The sequence below is a fragment of the Bubalus kerabau genome, chromosome 5 (assembly GCF_029407905.1).
Source record: "Bubalus kerabau isolate K-KA32 ecotype Philippines breed swamp buffalo chromosome 5, PCC_UOA_SB_1v2, whole genome shotgun sequence".
Taxonomy (NCBI): Eukaryota; Metazoa; Chordata; class Mammalia; order Artiodactyla; family Bovidae; genus Bubalus; species Bubalus kerabau.
In genome coordinates, this window is record NC_073628.1 from 87,309,682 (window position 1) to 87,329,473 (window position 19,792).

General features: G+C 37.6%; 1 protein-coding gene across 1 annotated transcript in view; it reads right to left on the reverse strand.

Moving 5' to 3' along the window:
• Nucleotides 1-19,792, reverse strand: part of CATSPERE (catsper channel auxiliary subunit epsilon) — a 156,346-nt gene that overhangs the window by 99,176 nt on the left and 37,378 nt on the right. The window contains exon 6 of the mRNA XM_055582101.1: nt 17,215-17,239. Within this exon, the coding sequence (XP_055438076.1) occupies nt 17,215-17,239 (25 nt within the window). The remainder of the gene's footprint in view (nt 1-17,214; nt 17,240-19,792) is intronic.

Consider the following 19,792-nt stretch of genomic DNA (forward strand, 5'->3'; position numbering starts at 1 on the left):
ACCTCATGGTGGTTTTGATTTGCATTTCTCTGATAATGAGTGATGTTGAGCATCTTTTCATGTGTTTGTTAGCCATCTGTATGTCTTCTTTGGAGATATGTCTATTTAGTTATTTGGCCCATTTTTTGATTGGGTCATTTATTTTTCTGGAGTTGAGCTGTAGGAGTTGCTTGTATATTTTTGAGATTAGTTGTTTGTCAGTTGCTTCATTTGCTATTATTTTCTCCCATTCTGAAGGCTGTCTTTTCACCTTGCTAATAGTTTCCTTTGTTGTGCAGAAGCTTTTAAGTTTAATTACATCCCATTTGTTTATTTTTGCTTTTATTTCCAATATTCTGGGAGGTGGGTCATAGAGGATCCTGCTGTGATGTATGTCGGAGAGTGTTTTGCCTATGTTCTCCTCTAGGAGTTTTATAGTTTCTGGTCTTACGTTTAGATCTTTAATCCATTTTGAGTTTATTTTTGTGTATGGTGTTAGAAAGTGTTCTAGTTTCATTCTTTTACAAGTGGTTGACCAGTTTTCCCAGCACCACTTGTTAAAGAGATTGTCTTTAATCCATTGTATATTCTTGCCTCCTTTGTCAAAGATAAGGTGTCCATATGTGCATGGATTTATCTCTGGGCTTTCTATTTTGTTCCATTGATCAATATTTCTGTCTTTGTGCCAGTACCATACTGTCTTGATGACTGTGGCTTTGTAGTAGAGCCTGAAGTCAGGCAGGTTGATTCCTCCAGTTGTTGTTTTTAACAAGAGAAACAATCCAAAGAATTAATAACATCCTCTACACTCCTGAGGTAACTAATATTAAAGCTTTATATGAATGCCTACATGTCATTTTCTGCACCCACAAATAGACACAGCAGCCTCCCCACACACTCATACACTTTTTACAAAAATGAAATTACACTGCTCATGGAGGAGGGCGTGGCAAACCCACTCCAGTATTCTTGCCTGGAGAATCCCCACGGACAGAGGAGCCTGGCGGGCTACAGTCCATGGGGTCACGAAGAGTCGGACATGACTGAGCAACTAAGCACACACACTCTCATAGTTCGCTTTTGTCACTTGATATACCATAGGCATTTCAATAGATGTAGATCTAATTATTTTATTATTTTCTTCTTGAATAGACATTTTATTCTATTATAAAAGTAAATTATATTACAAATACAGCAAAAATTGTCTCTCCCACCTTATGCTTTGTCACCTACTTCACACACCCTGCAAGTGACTACTATTGATAAGGTTTCTTCTATATTTCCATAAAATTTTTGTGCATAGCCAATGTTACTTTTTTCCATTTTATGTAAAAACTAGTATATTAAATGCATTTTTGAACAAGATATTCACTTAAAGTTATATCTTTGATCTTTAAATGCTCTCATGAGTTTTTCATACTATTTCACATATTATTACAAATTATGGAGGAACCATAATTTAACAAGTAACCTACTAATAAATATTTGTTTATATCATTTTCCATTACAATAAAAGTTGGAATGAGCAACTCTGAACATATATTATTTTGTACCTTGGAGTATTCCTGAAAGGAGAATTGTTGAGTCACAGAGAATATGCATTTGTAGTTTTTAAGGATTCTGCTAAATTATTCTCCATTGCAGTTTTAACAATGTACCTTCTCACTAGCAATGTATGAGATTTCTTCTTTTCTTCACAGCTTTCCCAATGTGATGTATTGTCATATATTTGAATATTGTCAGCCTGATGGATGAAAAATGGTATTTTGATGCAGTTTTAATCTGCATTTCTTTTATCATGAGAAACTTTGTGCATCTCTCCATATATTCATATTCTATTTGTTTCCTGTCTGGTGAACTATCTGTTCATTTCCTTTGCTCATTTTCTATTGGGTTGTTGTGGTGATGGTCATTTAGACACCAAGTCATGTCTGACTCTTTGTGACCACATGACTGTATCCTGCCAGGCTTCTCCATCCATGGGATTTTTCAAGGCAAGAGTACTGGAGTGGGTTGCCATTTCTTTCTCCAGGGGATCTTCCCAACGAAGGGACTGAACCCAAATCTCCTGCATTGGCAGGTGGATGCCTAAACTGCTGAGCCACCAGGAAAGCCCTATTGGGTTATTAGTCTTCTATTTACTAATTTGTAGAAGTTTTTAACCTAAGGAACATTCTCTATCTTCTACATCTTGATCTGTGTGGTAGTTGCATAGACATATGTGTGTACACATGAAAACATTTTTGTTTGCCTTAGATTCTTTATTATCCCCATATATTGCTGCCCTTCCTTCTTTCCTCTCTTTCTCCCTCCCCTTTTCCTTCCCTCCCTCCTTTCCTCCCTTTTATCTTCCCTTTATCTTTACCTTCTCTCAACCTACATAATTTAACAACTGGTATTTATTTTTCCCTATTTTTCTGCATGCTATGAATTTGCAGAGATATATACACACACATGTGTACATGTATTTTTAAAAAGAGGCATCTTAACATGTTCTTTTTAAAAAAAAATTGGATCACATTATACATACGTTCCACATTCTTTTTTTTCACTCAAATATACATCATTGAATTTCTCCAGTGTCAACTCATAATGCCTGGACAATATTCTATGATATAGTTATATTGTAATTTACAGATCAATTTCTTTAATACTGGAGATTTACTGTGGCTCCAGTTTTGGTTTGCTTTACCACATTATAATGCTACAAAATATGGATCATTTTCCATATAGCAGTATATACTAGAGGTTTTATTAAAATTTCTGTGGAGTAGATTCCAAGAAGTGGGATTATTGACCCAAAGGGTGTGTGTGTGTGTGTATATATATATATATATATATATAATCTTATATTTTAATATATGTTTCTGCATTGCTCTCCAAAAATGTGAATAAGGCTCTAACTCCTCACATTTTCTACCAGCAAAGCTTGACTTGAACTCTTTGGCCTAGATCCCCTCTAGCAATAGTAACTTTCTTTTGTTCAGGTTTTACTAGTGTGATATTTCATTGTTAATTTAATTTGAATTTTCCTGAGGAAGTGAATTTCAGAAAAATTTCATGAAATTTTTAATGTTTGTTAGATTTGCTTTTGTGTACATAGTTTTTTTACATTCTTCTATTGGCACTTACCATTTTCTTATCATTTGTAAGAGCTCTTTGTTTTGTTTGGACTTTACATATGTGATCCACTGGAGAAAGGAATGGCAAACCACTTCATTATTCTTGCCTTGAGAACTCCATGAACAGTATGTAAAGGCAAAAAAATATGACACTGGAAGATAAGCCCCCCAGTTCAGTAGGAGTGTCCAATATGCTACTGGGGAAGAGTGGAGAAATAGCCCCAGAAGGAATGAAGAGGCTGGGCCAAAGCAGTAACAACGCCCAGTTGTGGATGTGACTGGTGGTGAAAGTAAAGTCTGATGCCGTAAAGAACAATATTGAATAGGAACATGGAATGTTAGGTCCATGAATCAAGGTAAATTGGATGTGGTCAAGAAGGAGATGGCAAGAGTGAACATCGACAGTTTAGGAATCAGTGAACTATAATGGATGGGAATGGGCAAATTTAATTCAGATGACCATTATATCTACTTGTATGGGCAACAATCCAGTAGAGAAACCGAGTCAACAAGAGTCTGAAATGCAGTCCTTGGGTGCAATCTCAAAAACAACAGAATGATTTTGGTTTGTTTCCAAGGCAGACCATTCAACATCACAGTAATTCAAGTCTATGCCACAACTATTAATGCCAAAGAAGATGAAGTCAAATGGTTCTATGAAGACCTACAAGACCTTCTAGAACTAGCACCAAAAAAAGATGTCCTTTTCACCACAGGGGACTAGAATGCAAAGAAGATAAGAGATACCTGAAGTAACACGCAGTTTGGCCTTGGAGTACAAAATGAAGTAGGAAGACTAACAGACTTTTGCCAAGAGAACACACTGATCATAGCAAACACCCTCTTCCAACAACACAAGAGACAACTCTACACGTGGACATCACCAGATGGTCAACACCGAAATCGGATTGATTATATTCTTTGCAGCTGAAGATGGAAAAGCTCTATACAGTCAGCAAAAACAAGACCTGGAGCTGACTGTGGCTCAGATTATGAGCTTTTTGTTGCCAAATTCAGACTTAAATTGAAGAAAGAAGGGAAAGCCATTAGGCCATTCAGGTATGACCTAAATCAAATCCCTAACTATTATATGTAAGTGACAAATAGATTCAAGGGATTAGACCTGATAAATAGAGTGCCTGAAGAACTACAGATGGACGTTCGTAACACTGTACAAGAGGCAGTGACTGCAACCATCCCAAAGAAAAAGAAATGTAAGAAGACAAAATAGTTGTATGAGGAGGCCTTACAAATAGCTGAGGAAAGAAGATAAGTGAAAGGCAGAGGAGAGGAGAAAGAGGAAGATATACCCAACTGAATGCAGAATTCCACAGAAGAGCAAGGAAATATAAGAAAGCCTTAAGTGAACAATGCAAAGAAACAGAGGAAAACAACAGAATGGGAAAGACTAGAGATCTTTTCAAGAAAATTAGAGATGCCAAGGGAACATCTCATGCAAAGATGGGCACAATAAAGGACAGAAACTGTGTGCACCTAATAGAAGCTGATGAGATTAAGAAGAGGTGTCAAGAATACACAGAAGAACTGTACAAAAGTCTTAATGACCCAGATAACCATGATAGACCCAGGTGGACCCAGGTAATGACCCAGATAACCACAATAGTCACTCACCTAGAGCTAGACATCCTGGAATTGAAGTCAAGTGGGCCTTAGGAAACATTACTACAAACAAAGCTAGTAATGTGGAGGTGATGGAATTCTAGCTGAGCTATTTCAAATCCTTAAAGATGATGCTTTTGGTCCTGCACTCAATATGTCAGTAAATTTGGAAAATTCAGCAGTGGCCACAGAACTGGAAAAGGTCAGTTTTCATTCTGTTGACTAAAAAAGATGTACAACTTGAGAGTTGCGAGTTAAGCTTTATTTGGGGCAAAATGAGGACTGCAGCCCAGGAGGCAGCATCTCAGACAGCTCTGAGAGACTGCTCCAAAGTGGCAGTGGGGAAAGGGCAATATATAAGGTTTTGGTGAAGGGGGTTCAATATCATGAAGCACTCATTTTACAAAAGGTTTTCTGTTAGTCATGAGGGTCTGATTTCAACATGAAGGGATTTAGTGCTTCTCTAGATATGAGGAGATTCAAGGATGGAGATCATAAAATCTGTTCCTAAAAACATCCGACTGTCTAAAGACCTGTCCCACCAGATGCCCTGAAGCACAGAGTGCCTCACTCCACCCTGAACTCCCTCAGGGGTTGTGGAAGGTCAACAGCTGCAGCAGCATGGGGTTCAATTTCTGTAGAGGCAAAAGGCAAATGCCTTTGTTGTTCACTCATTGGCAATGCCCTTGATGAGTGCCAATTTGTAGTTGAAAATTCCAATCCCAAAGACGGTCAACACCAAAGAATGTTCAAACTACCCCGCAATTGCACTCATTTCACATGCTAGCAAGGCAATGCTCAAAATCCTTCATGCTAGGCTAAAACAGTATATGAACTGAGAACTTCCAGATGTACAAGCTGGATTTAAAAAGGCAGAGGAACCAGAGATCAAACTGCCAACAATGTTGTATCATAGAAAAAGCAAGAAAATTCCAGAAAAATATCTACTTCTGCATCGTTGATTATGCTAAAGCCTTTGACTGTGGGGATCACAATAAACTGTGGAAAATTCTGAAAGAGATAGGAATACCAGATCACTTTACCTGCCTTCTGCAAAACCTGTACGTGGGCCAAGAAGCAATAGTTAGAACCAGACATGGAACAACAGACTGGTTCAAAATTGGGAAAGGAGTATTTCAAGGCTGAGTCACTCTGCTTATTTAACTTATATGCAGAGTACATCATGCGAAATGCTGGGCTGGATGAAACACAAGCTGGAATCAAGATTGCAGGGAGAAGTATCAATAAGCTCAGATATGCAGATGATACTACCCTAAGGGTGGAAAGTGAGGAAGAACTAAACAGCCTAAATGAAGGTGAAAGAGGAGAGTGAAAAAGCTGGCTTAAAACTCAACATTTCAAAAAGTAAGATCATGGCATCTGGTCCCACCACTTCATTGCAAATAGAAGGGGAGAAAATAGAAACAGTGGCAGATTTTATTTTCTTGGGCTCCCAAATCATTGCAGATGGTGACTGCAGCCATGAAATTAAAAGACGCTTGCTCCTTGGAAGAAAAACTGTGACAAACCTAGATAATATATTAAAAAGTGGAGACATCACTTTGCCAACCAAGGTCCATATAGTCCAAGCTATGGTTTTTCCAGTAGTCATGTATGGATGTGAGAGCCAGACCATAAAGAAGGTTGAGCATCAAAGAATTGATGCTTTCAAACTGTGGTGTTGGAGAAGACTCTTGAGAGTCCCTTGGGCTGCAAGGAGATCAAACCACTCAATCCTAAAGGAAAACAACCCAGAATAATCATTGGAAGGATTGATGCTGAAATTGAAACTCCAGTACTCTGGCCACCTGACACGAAGAGTTGACTCATTGGAAAAGACCCTGATGCTGGGAAAGATTGAGGGCAGGAGGAGAAGGGGGCGACAGAGGATGAGGTGGTTGGATGGCATCACTGACTCAAAGGATGTGAGTTTGAGCATACTCTGGAGGATAGTGAAGGACAGGAAAGCCGGGCATGCTGCAGTCCATGGGGTTGCAAAGAGTCTGAAATGACTTAGTGATTGAACAACAACACAGACACAGAATAATCACAATCCTCAGTCCATGAGTTACTATCATTACTGACCCTCTTTTATGCATTTAAATTTTAAATCATTTCTGGTTTCCTCAGTGTGTATGCCCAGCAGTGGGATTGCTGTGTCATAAGGCAGTTCTATTTCCAGTTTTTTAAGGAATCTCCACACTGTTCTCCATAGTGGCTGTACTAGTTTGCATTTCCACCAACAGTGTAAGAGGGTTCCCTTTTCTCCACACCCTCTCCAGCATTTATTGCTTGTAGACTTTTGGATCGCAGCCATTCTGACTGGCATGAAATGGTACCTCATTGTGGTTTTGATTTGCATTTCTCTGATAATGAGTGATGTTGAGCATCTTTTCATGTGTTTGTTAGCCATCTGTATGTCTTCTTTGGAGAAATGTCTATTTAGTTCTTTGGCCCATTTTTTGATTGGGTCGTTTATTTTTCTGGTATTGAGCTGCAGGAGTTGCTTGTATATTTTTGAGATTAGTTGTTTGTCAGTTGCTTCATTTGCTATTATTTTCTCCCATTCTGAAGGCATATATACAATGGATTATTACTCAGCCATTAAAAAGAATACATTTGAATCAGTTCTCATGAGGTGGATGAAACTGGAGCCAATTATACGGAGTGAAGTAAGCCAAAAAGAAAAACACCAATACAGTATACTAACGCATATATATGGAATTTAGAAAGATGGTAATGATAACCCTGTATGCGAGACAGCAAAAGAGACACAGATGTATAGAACAGTCTTTTGGACTCTGTGGGAGAGGGAAGGAGGGTGATGATTTGGGAGAATGGCATTGAAACATGTATAATATATAAGAAATGAATCGCCGGTCCAGGTTCGATGCAGGATACAGGATGCTTGGCGCTGGTGCACTGGGATGACCCAGAGGGATGGTATGGGGAGGGAGGTGGGAGGGGGGCTCAGGATTGGGAATGCGTGTACACCCGTGGCGGATTCATGTTGATGTGTGGCAAAACCAATACAATATTGTAAAGTAATTAGCCTCCAATTAAAATTAAAAAAAAGAAAAAAAAATTTTAAATCAGTAAAATCCAAACCAAGAATCCAGCATCCAACTCAAGACCTAGAACCTTACAGATAACTTTCATTTACCTATACATTTCTTCCTTTTCTGGTTCCCTATTTCTGCCCAGAGAGGTACTCACTTTTCTGAATTCTGTGTTTATTTTTCACTAATATGATAGTTTTTGAAACTTGATCAGATAACTCTCTGGACCTGCTGTTTTTTTCCTTCAGCAGTATGTAACTAGAATTTATTCATGTTATTGCTCATAACTGAGCTCATTCATTTTCATTACTGTTAATATTCCATCATGGGAAAATACCACAATTTTTCCATTCTCCTGTTAATGGGCATTTGGATTCTTTCTGTTTGGGATGGATGAATTTTATGAGAAGTTCTACTATGAGCTTTTTTTGAAAATGTCTCTTGATGGGTGAGTGCAAGAGTTTCTCTTGAGTATATACTTAGGAGTAGAACTGCTAGATTATAGAGTGTGTATGAGATAATGCAGGATCATTTCTCAAAATTTATGCCCCACTGTTTCTTTTGAACACTAGGGATGTTAGCTGTGTAGTGTGATCTATGCTGTATAATTTTTCATAATTATTCATTGTTTAAACTAACTTTGTTTATGGCACTTTGTAAGGAAGTTTTTTTATTTTCAAATTTTCAATTATGACTTTTTTTCATAGACTCTGGTTTCCAGACTTGAATAAGATTTCCCTCATTTCCATATAGTAGAACTTCAAGATTCTGCCAACTCTCCAAATATTTTTTCATTTTCCATTAGTCTCATATGCCAATTGGAACTTTTTTCTTTTGTATGTGGTGTAAGAAAGAATTCCATTTTCATTTTCTTCCAGGAAGATAGATTATACTATATTATTCTATATTAATTTTAAGTTATTTTTCAATAAAAAATTGGACTCTGGAGTCCAGTCAGAAACTTTAAAAAATAATCTTTTTAAAAGCCATTCAACCAAACTTGAAAGTGGTTATTGATACAGGTTCTATGTCTTGTTACATTTATTAAGTACTTTATAGTCTGTATTGCTATTAAGAATTTATAATATTGTAATTTATTTTTCTTGTCTTATTACATTATTATGTTCAAGACATTATTAAGCAATAGTGCTAATTATCAGCATATCTGTCCAATAACCTGATTTTAATTGAATTATAAATATTTCATAACTTATAACAATTATTATTATTTGGGAAATAAATATTTTTATTAGAATTAAGTCATTCTGTCTAAACTTGTTTTGCTTTATATTTTTATTAGGAATGGTTGTTGAATTTTAAAATCTACTTATATGATCTTATCATCTCCTTTATTGTGTTGACATTATGGGTATTATTGTCAGTTTTCCTGATATTGAACCAATGTTGCATTTCCTGGAAGATACCAGACCTTTTCGATTTGTTCTTTTAATGCATTTCCAGATTCTATTTGCAAATAGTTTATGTAGAAGTTTTGCTTTTACATATACAAGTATATTGCCCTACAGTTTCTTTCCTTCCTCCCTTCCTTTCTTCCTCTGCCTACTTTTGGTACTAAAAGTAGTACTGGATTCAGGAAATGAATTGGAGGTACTTTCTATCTTCTTTATATTGCATGAGGATATATTGTTAGGTGCATATGGTATCATAATTTATCTTCTTTGTAGATTTTTCCTTTATCATGAAGTAATTTCCCTCTTTATAACATTGCTGTCTTTTGCGCTTCAGTGAACCAGTGAAGTTGCTCAGTTGTGTCCAATTCTTTGCGATCCCATGGACTGTAGCCTACTAGGCTCCTCCACCCATGGAATTTACCAGGCAAGAGTACTGGACTGGGTTGCCATTTCCTTCTCCAATCTTTTGGGCTTCACATATCTTTTATTTGATATTCATATCATCACCCTAGTTTCCTTTTGATAGTATTACCCTGCTTGCATTGTTTTCTTTCCAAATTTTGTTACTTAAAAATTTTTTTTTTCATTTTAAATTAGAGGATAATTACTTTATAATTTTGTGATGGTTTCTGCCATACATCAACATGAATCAGGTATACATAGGTCCCCTCCCTCTTGAACCTCCCTCCCACCTCCTCTACATCCTAACCCCTCTAAGTTGTTACAAAGCACCAGCTTTGGGTTCCCTGTGTCATACAGTAAATTCCAACGGGGTATCTATTTTACATATATGTAAAAGGTAATACATATATTTACAAGGTAATGCATATGTTTCAATGCTACTCCCTTAAATCATCCTACCCTCTCCTTCCCCATTGTGTCCAAAATCCATTCTTTATGTCTGCATCTCCTTTGCTACCCTGCAAGTAGAATCATCAGTACTATCCTCTTTCTAGATTCCATATTTTATATGTATATATATGTGATATTTGTCTTTATCTTTCTGACTTACTTCACTCTGTATAACAGGCTTTAGGTTCATTAACCTCATTAGAACTGACTCAAGTGCATTCCTTTTTATAGCTGAGTAATATTCCATTGCGTATATATACCAAAACTTCTTTATCCATTCATCTGTTGATAACATCTAGGTTGCTTCCATGTCCAAGCTGTTGTAAATAATGCTCCAGTGGACGTTGGGATCAATTATGGTTTCCTCAGGGTATATGCCCAGTAGTGGGATTGCTGGGTCATATGCTAGTTTTATTCCTAGTTTTTAAAGCAATCTCCATATTGGCTGTATCAATTTGCATTCCCATCAACAGTGCAAGAGGGTTCCCTTTTCTCCACATTCTCTGCAGTATTTATTGTTTGTAGATTTTTTGATCATGGCCATTCTGACCAGTGTGAGATGATACCTCATTGTAGTTTTGCTTTTCATTTCTCTAATAATGAGTGATATTGAACATCTTTTCATCTATTAGCCATCTGTATGTCTTCTTTGGAGAAATGTCTGTTTAGGTCTTCTGCCCACTTTTTGATTGGGCTTTATGTTTTTCTGGTATTGAGCTGCCTGAGCTGCTTGTATATTTTGGAGATTAATTCTTTGTCAGTTGTTTTATTTGCTTTATTTTCTCCCATTCTGAGGGTTGTCTTTTCATTTTGCTTATTGTATGCAGGCCAGGAAGCAACAGTTAGAACTGGACGTGGAACAACAGACTGGTTCCAAATAGGAAAAGGAGTTCATCAAGGCTGTATATTGTCACCCTGTTTATTTAACTTATATGCAGAGTACATCATGACAAACGCTGGGCTGGAAGAAACACAAGCTGGAATCAAGATTGCTGGGAGAAATATCAATAACTCAGATATGCAGATGACACCACTCTTATGACAGAAAGTGAAGAGGAGCTAAAAAGTCTCTTGATGAAAGTGAAAGTGGAGAGTGAAAAAGTTGGCTTAAAGCTCAACATTCAGAAAATGAAGATCATGGCATCTGGTCCCATCACTTCATGGGAAATAGATGGGGAAACAGTGTCAGACTTTATTTTTCTGGGCTCCAAAATCACTGCAGATGGTGACTGCAGCCATGAAATTAAAAGATGTTTGCTCCTTGGAAGGAAAGTGATGACCAACCTAGATAGAATATTCAAAAGCAGAGACATTACTTTGCCAACAAAGGTCCGTCTAGTCAAGGCTATGGTTTTTCCTGTGGTCATGTATGGATGTGAGAGTTGGACTGTGAAGAAGGCTGAGCGCTGAAGAATTGATGCTTTTGAACTGTGGTGTTGGAGAAGACTCTTGAGAGTTCCTTGGACTGCAAGGAGATCCAACCAGTGCATTCTGAAGGAGATCAGCCCTGGGATTTCTTTGGAGGGAATGATGCTAAAGCTGAAACTCCAGTACTTTGGCCACCTCATGCAAAGAGTTGACTCATTGGAAAAGACTCTGATGCTGGGAGGGATTGGGGGCAAGAGAAGAAGGGGACGACAGAGGATGAGATGGCTGGATGGCATCACTGACTCGATGGATGTGAGTCTGAGTGAACTCCGGGAGTTGGTGATGGACAGGGAGGCCTGGTGTGCTGCAATTCATGGGGTCGCAGAGTCGGACACAACTGAGCGACTGATCTGATCTGATAGTTTCCTTCATTGTGCAGAAGCTTTGAAATTTAATTAGGTCCCATTTGTTTATTTTTGTTTTTATTTCCATTACTCTAGGAGGTGGGTTACAGAGGATCTTGCTGTGATTTATGTCTAAGAGTGTTCTTCCTATGTTTTCCTCTAAGAGTTTTAAAGTTTCTGGTCTTACATTTATGTCTTTAATCCATTTTATTTTTGTGTATGGTGTTAGGAATTGTTCTAATTTCATTCTTTTACACACAGCTGATCAGTTTTCCCAGCACCACTTAGCAAAGAAACTGTCTTTTCTCCATTGTATACTTTTGCTTCCTCTGTCAAAGATAAAGTGCCCATAGATGTATGGATTTATCTCTGGGCTTTCTATGTTGTTTCATTGGTCTATAATTCTGTTTTTGTAGCAGTACCATGCTGTCTTGATGACTGTAGCTTTGCAGTATAGTCTGAAATCAGGAAGGTTGATTCCTCCAGTTCCAATCTTCTTTCTTAAGATTGCTTTGGTTATCAGGTCTTTTGTGTTTCCATACAAATTGTGAAATTATTCTCTCTAGTTCTGTGAAAAATACCACTGGTAGTTTGATAGGGATTGCATTAAATCTATAGATTGCATTGGGTAGTAGACTCATTTTCACTGTATTGATTCTTCCAATCCAATAACATGGTATATATCTCTACCTATTTGTGTTGTCTTAAACAGACATCTTAAAAAGATGATATCGTTCATCAGTGTCTTATAGTTTTCTGTATACAGGTCCTTTGTTTCCTTAGGTAAATTTATTCCTAAGTATTTTATTTTTTTTGTTTTAATGGTGAATGGGATTGTTTCCTTCATTTCTCTTTCTGATTTTTCATCATTAGTGTATAGGAATGCAAGGGATTTCTGTGTATTAATTTTATGGCCTGTGACTTTACTATATTCATTGATTAGCTCTAGTAATTTTCTGGTGGCATGTTTAAGGCTTTCTATGTAGAGAATCAAGTCATCTGCAAACAGTGAGAATTTTACTTCTTCTTTCCCTATCTGGATTTCTTTTATTTCTTTTTCTTCTCTGATTGCTGTGGCTAGGACTTCCAAAATTATGTTGAATAACAGTGGCAAGAATGGGCACCTTAGTTGTGTTACTCTTTAACTATATAACTTTACACACATCAGATTTATGGGATTTCTGTCATTTAGTAGATGATTTTAATCCAGTCACATTTGATTACTGAATTCATTTAAATTATTTCTTAAATTTTATTTTTGTGTCAATATATTGTTTTAATTTCTTTTCCTTTTTTATTATCTCCTATTGAATTGTTAGCATTTTAAAAATTCTTCTTCCAGAACTCTACTTTTTAAAAATTATGGACTTGTTTCTATTACTTTAATAAACGTTCCTAAATTTTTTCCTTGCATATTTAATATAAGCTAATCCATATCCTCATCTTGAATATGTATAAGGATCAGTTCAGTTCAGTCGCTCAGTCGTGTCCAACTCTTTGCAACCCTATGAATCACAGCATGCCAGGCCTCCCTGTCCATCACCAACTCTCGGAGTTCACTCAAACTCATGTCCATCGAGTTGGTGATGCCATCCAGCCATCTCATCCTCTGTCATCCCCTTTTCCTCCTGCCCCCAATCCCTCCCAGAATCAGAGTCTTTTCCAATGAGTCAACTCTTCGCATGAGGTGGCCAAAGTACTGGAGTTTCAGCTTTAGCATCAGTCCTTCCAATGAACACCCAGGACTGGTCTCCTTTAGGATGGACTGGATGGATCTTCTTGCAGTCCAAGGGACTCTCAAGAGTCTTCTCCAACACCACAGTCCAAAAGCATCAATTCTTTGGTGCTCAGTTTTCTTCACAGTCCAACTCTCACATTCCACATCCTTGACCACTGGAAAAACCATAGCCTTGACTAGACGGACCTTTGTAGGCAAAGTAATGTCTCTGCTTTTGAATATGCTATCCAGGTTGGTCCTAACTTTCCTTCCAAGGAGCAAACGTCTTTTAATTTTATGGCTGCAGTCACCATATGCAGTGATTTTGGAGCCTAGAAAAATAAAGTCTCTCACTGTTTCCACTGTTTCCCCATCTATTTCCCATGAACTGATGGGACCAGATGCCATGATCTTAATTTTCTGAATACTGAGCTTTAAGCCAACTTTTTCACTCTCCTCTTTGACTTTGATCAAGAGGCTCTTTAGTTCTTCTTCACTTTCTGCCATAAGGGTGGTGTCATCTGCATATCTGAGGTTATTGATATTTCTCCCGGCAATCTTGATTCCAGCTTGTGCTTCTTCTAGCCCAGCATTTCTCATGATGTACTCTGCATATAAGTTAAATAAGCAGGGTGACAATATACAGCCTTGATGTACTCCTTTTCCTATTTGGAACCAGTCTGTTGTTCCATGTCCAGTTCTAACTGTTGCTTCCTGACCTGCATATAGGTTTCTCAAGAGGCAGGTCAGGTAGTCTGGTATTCCCATCTCTTGAAGAATTTTCCACAGTTTATTGTGATCCACACAGTCAAAGGTATTGGCATAGTCAATAAAGCAGAAATAGATGTTTTTCTGGAACTCTCTTGCTTTTTTCCATGATCCGGTGGATGTTGGAAATTTGATCTCTGGTTCCTCTGCCTTTCTAAAACCAGCTTGAACATCTGGAAGGATATGACGCTGCAAATCCAAATTCTCCTTCATTTTCTATTTTTGTTAGCTATTATTTTAATTTCATTTTGTTAATAAATTAGTCATTATTTAAATATTTGACTGTCAATGCTTATTTAGATGTATTAGCATATTAAATAGTTCATTTGTTCATTAGTTACTGCATCTGGTACTTCAGTTTTTCAGTCTGAGAACTCATGTCTTGAACTATGGAGAAAACTCCATAAGTGAAAGTGAAAGTCATTCAGTCATGTCCCACACTCTTTGTGACCCATGGACTATACAATCCATGGAATTCTCCAGGCCAGAATACTGGAATGGGTAGCCTTTCCCTTCTCCAGGGAATCTTCCCAACCCAGGGATCAAACCCAGGTCTCCCATATTGCAGGCAGATTCTTTACCAGCTGAGCCACAAGGGAAGCCCAAGAATACTGGAGTAGGTAGCCTATCTCTTCCCCAGCAGATCTTCTTGACCCAGGAATCAAAATGGGGTCGGGTCCCCTGCATGGCAGATGGATTCTTTACCAACTGAGCTATCAAGGAAGCCCTGGAGAATTCTCCATAATTATTGGAGAAAAAGAATTCTCCAATTCTTTTTCTTCCCTTTTGGAACTCCTATCATATTTATGACAAACTGTCTTGGTCTATCCTCTATGTCTATTAACTCTTTTCCATCTTTTAATTTTTATGTTCTACATTCTGCCTGATTCCCATTCTGCATCACTAATTCTGCAGTTTTTTCAACTGTATCTAGTCTTCTATTTAACCTGAATTTTTATTTTTAGATGCCTATTTCTTCATCATAAGACATTTATATAGGAAGCTCTTCAATGCTGTATAATTATGAATAACACTTGTTCATGTTTCTTCCCCTTCTTTTATCTTTTGAGCAAACAAAATATGGATTTAATAATCTTTCAAATGGTCCTCATCTTTAGTTTTGAAAAGTATAAACTTTCTGCAGTTTATATGTATATATTCCAGGCACTATGTCTTTTCCTGTGGTTTATACCTTTTATTTTCAGATTATTTTCAGAGGGTTTGTTTTCTAAGAGCGTCTTATACACTCTTGGTTATGAAATGAATTTTATAATCGCCTCTGCCTAGGCCCTATGTGTTTCACTACTTGCATTTTTGAGTTTACTACTTGGCTCTAGGTTCTCCAACCTCTTGAGAGCAGTTTACCTTGGACATTCATCTGAAACTCTGTGATGGTAACTCCTTGTCTGTTTACAGTCCCCAAAAGGGTATATCATTGTTTATTTGCAATTGGCCAGAGAGCGGAGCTTTACTAGTTTTCATTTTACAGACCTTTAATAAATCCTAGCTTCATATAGGGAGGTTAATTTCAGCATCTCTTTCTCCCATATGTTGGAAACTTCATTTTCTATTCTCATACACATGTTGAAACATCACCCTTTGTCTACCAGGGCTTATAGTTTGTATAATAACCTTACTTCAGAATTCAACCTTATCTAACTCTGGATTTTAGTTCTTTAGTGACTTGTGACAACTAGGAAATTCCTTTAATTGCTTTTACATTCTATACATGCACATATACCAATATTAATGTAAAAGTCTGCACTGATATTATACACATACATATTTCGTAATGGCATTTCTATATGTTTTGAGTAAGATGGAGGCCATTCTGCATTATTTGGGTCTATAATAAAAATTTTACTTTTAGAAGTTTCTATTTTCTATCTTAAAATTCCTTACCTACTGATAATACTTTCTTCTTTTTGCATTGTTATAGCTTTAGTAAATCCTATAATGTCAGTTGGATTTGGGATAGGGATACATACGAACACATGAGCTCATTCAACTATCTGGATCGAATACAGGAAGTTTTATTTATTATTATCTTTTTTCTGCCTCTTCTTTCCATAATATAATTGCTTTGAAAAAATGAAAATATTTATGGAGCTTTAATATCCAAATATTACCACCTTATTTTAGTTTTCAAATTTTGGAATACATCTCTGTGTCACACTTAAAACCAGCCTCTAACCCACATGTCAAAATTTTTAGATCTCAAAGACTCCTTCATAGGCTTGAAAATTATTGAGACTCCCACAAGCTTTTGTTTTATGTCAGTTAGCCCTATCAATATTTATTACCATATAACAAATAAAAATTGAGACTATATAAAGATATTTATTAATTTATTTTAAAATCTACAATAAACCCATTATATATTAACTAACATGTTTATGGGGACTTCCTCTGTGGCTTAGTGTTAAAGAACCCGCCTGCCAGTGCAAGAGACACAGGAGATCTGGGTTTGATCCCTGAGTCAGGAAGATCCCCTGGAGCAGGAAATGGCAACATGTTTATGAAAAAAATAATTATTTTCCAACATAAAGAATAGTAAGAAGAATGGTTATTTTACATTGTAAAATCTCTTTAATATTTGGCTTAATAAGAGACAGCTGGATTATCATCAGTGCTTCTACATTCAAGCTGTTGGTATATGGTATTCTGGTGGAAGTATATGAGGGGAAATCTATTCAGACAGATATATAGTTGGAAAAGTGTAGACCTCGTGGACCTCCTCAAAAGGCTTGTGAAGACCTAGGGGATCTTAGTCCATACCTTGAGTAACCTCTGCTCTAAGTAAATTTTGTTGAGAATTAATTTTGAAAATTCCTTTTCTGGTAAATATGGAAGAGAAAAATAATATAGTGGTAATATGTGAAGAAGTATACAAAATCTTAAAAAAAGTTTTACCTGGGTTAAATTGTGAACAAAACTTCTGTTGGGAAAAAGAAAAATCATATTTTAGTAAACAGCATTCTAAATATTCAGTTAAATAATCTACTTTCAACATCAGTTCAGTTGCTCAGTCATGTCCGACTCTTTGCGACCCCATGAATTGCAGCACGCCAGGCCTCCCTGTCCATCACCTACTCCTGGAGTTTACTCAAACTCATGTCCATTGAGTTGGTGATGGCATCCAGCCATCTCATCCTCTGTCATCCCCTTCTCCTCCCTCCTTCAATCTTTCCCAGCATCAGGGCCTTTTCAAATGAGTCAGCTTTTCACATCAGGTGGCCAAAGTATTGGAGCTTCAGCTTCAGCATCAGTCCTTCCAATGAATATTCAGGACTGATTTCCTTTATGATGGACTTGTTGGATCTCCTTGCAGTCCAAGGGACTCTCAAGAGTCTTCTCCAACACCACAGTTCAAAAGCATCAATTCTTAGGTGCTCAGCTTTCTTTATAGTTCAACTCTCACATCCATACATGATTACTGGAAAAACCACAGCCTTGACTAGATGGATGTTTGTTGGCAAAATAATGTCTCTACTTTTTAATATGCTGTCTAGGTTGGTCATAACTTTTCTCCCAAAGAGTAAGAATATTCTGTTTATATTCCACTGTGTGTAAGTCACTTCAGTTGTTTCCAACTCTTTGTGACCCTGTGGACTGTAGCCTGCCAGGCTCCTCTCTCCATGGGGATTCTCCAGGCAAGAATACTGGAGTGGGTTGCCATGCCCTCCTCCAGGGGCTCTTCCCAACCCAGGGATCTAACCTGTGTCTCTTACATCTCCTGCAATGGCAGGTGAGTTCTTTATCCACTAAGCCACTTGGGAAGCCCTTATATTCCATTATGGACACATAAATGATTAAATGCTAAATGTTAAAAAAAAAAAAAAGCTCATGTCCATAATTAAATATAATTTTTGCTGAGGGGCATGAATCTATATACTTCTTCCTGAATAATACTGTAAGCTAATTTGACATGATCAATGCACATTAAAAAGTCCATAGTTTAGAGACTTCCCTGATGGCCCAGTGGTTAAGACTCTCTGTTTCCACTACAGGGGGCACAGGTTCAATCCGTGCTCCAGGAACTAAGATTCTGCATGCCACATGGCATGGCCAGAAAAAAAAAAGTTTATAGAGTTTACATGTTTTAATTTATGTCAAGACAAAATTTATCAGTTAGCACTGCAAATGTTTCACTTATAGCCTTTCAGTGTAAATTTTCTGAAAGAAGAAAATTTACTTGTATATTTATTTATATGTTTTTTAGAAAGTAATTTTTCACTTTAAAGATAGCTGTTATTTTTAAAATCACATAATCTCTAAAAATCAATGACTCAGGATCGTGTTTTCTTTTGTGCATAGTGCTTCTGTTCAGTTCAGTTGCTCAGTCATGTCCGACTCTTTGCAACTCTATGAATCAGGGCACGCCAGGCCTCCCTGTCCATCACCAACTCTCAGAGTTCACTCAAACTCATGTCCGTCAAGTCGGTGATGCCATCCAGCCATCTCATCCTCTGTCGTCCCCTTCTCCTCCTGCCCCCAGTCCCTCCCAGCATCAGGGTCTTTTCCAATGAGTCAACTCTTTGCATGAGGTGGCCTAAGTATTGGAGTTTCAGCTACAGCATCAGTCCTTCCAAAGAACACCCAGGACTGATCTCCTTTAGAATGGACTGGTTGGATCTCCTTGCAGTCCAAGGGACTCTCAAGAGTCTTCTCCAACACCACAGTTCAAAAGCATCAATTCTTCATAGTGCTTATTATATTATTAAGTACAAAATAAAATGAAGATGTCTTGGGAATCAGTAAATGTACATGCAGTAAGTTCCTAAGACCATATGATGAGAATAATATTTCATATGTCCAATCTGATCTATGAGAAAGCTACTGAAGCTAAGTACTAAAAATCTTGATAGGCGGTATGTCCAAAGTTCAAAAAGTATGAAGTTTGTCAAAAACATCCCCTGTCAGCACACAGGCACCTAAAACTAACGCCTGAACCTGAGGCTGCACAGAGTCCTTGCTTGGGCCGCCACTACTGCCTGCTCTGGCCCCTATCTGGAGGCACTGCGGAGGACTGTGATAGCCCTTGCAGTCACTGTGGACACCCTGCAGCATTTGGCAAACACCATGCAACTGTCAATGTTCTGGACCTTAGTGGGCTGAACGATGAGACATTGTACCCCACCGGATCCAGAGCCAGCACATGCCCCTGCACATGACACCCCATACCACTAGATATAGACCGGTGGTCACAGCACGCTCCAGCATGCACAGCCACAGGTGGAGGTCTTTTCTTAGTGAGGTCAGTCTATGATGCCTGGAAGTGGTGACTGCTTCTTCAAATGTGCAGACACCTACACGGGCTACAAGGACAGTGAAGAATCAGGGAAATATGACACCACTTAGGGGACACATTAAACTCAAGCAATGAATCCTAAGGAAATGATTACATGAATAGCCTGACAAAGAATTCAAAATGTGGTTCTAAAGATGCTCAGAGAGCTATGAGAGAACAACAACAACAAAAAACAATTTA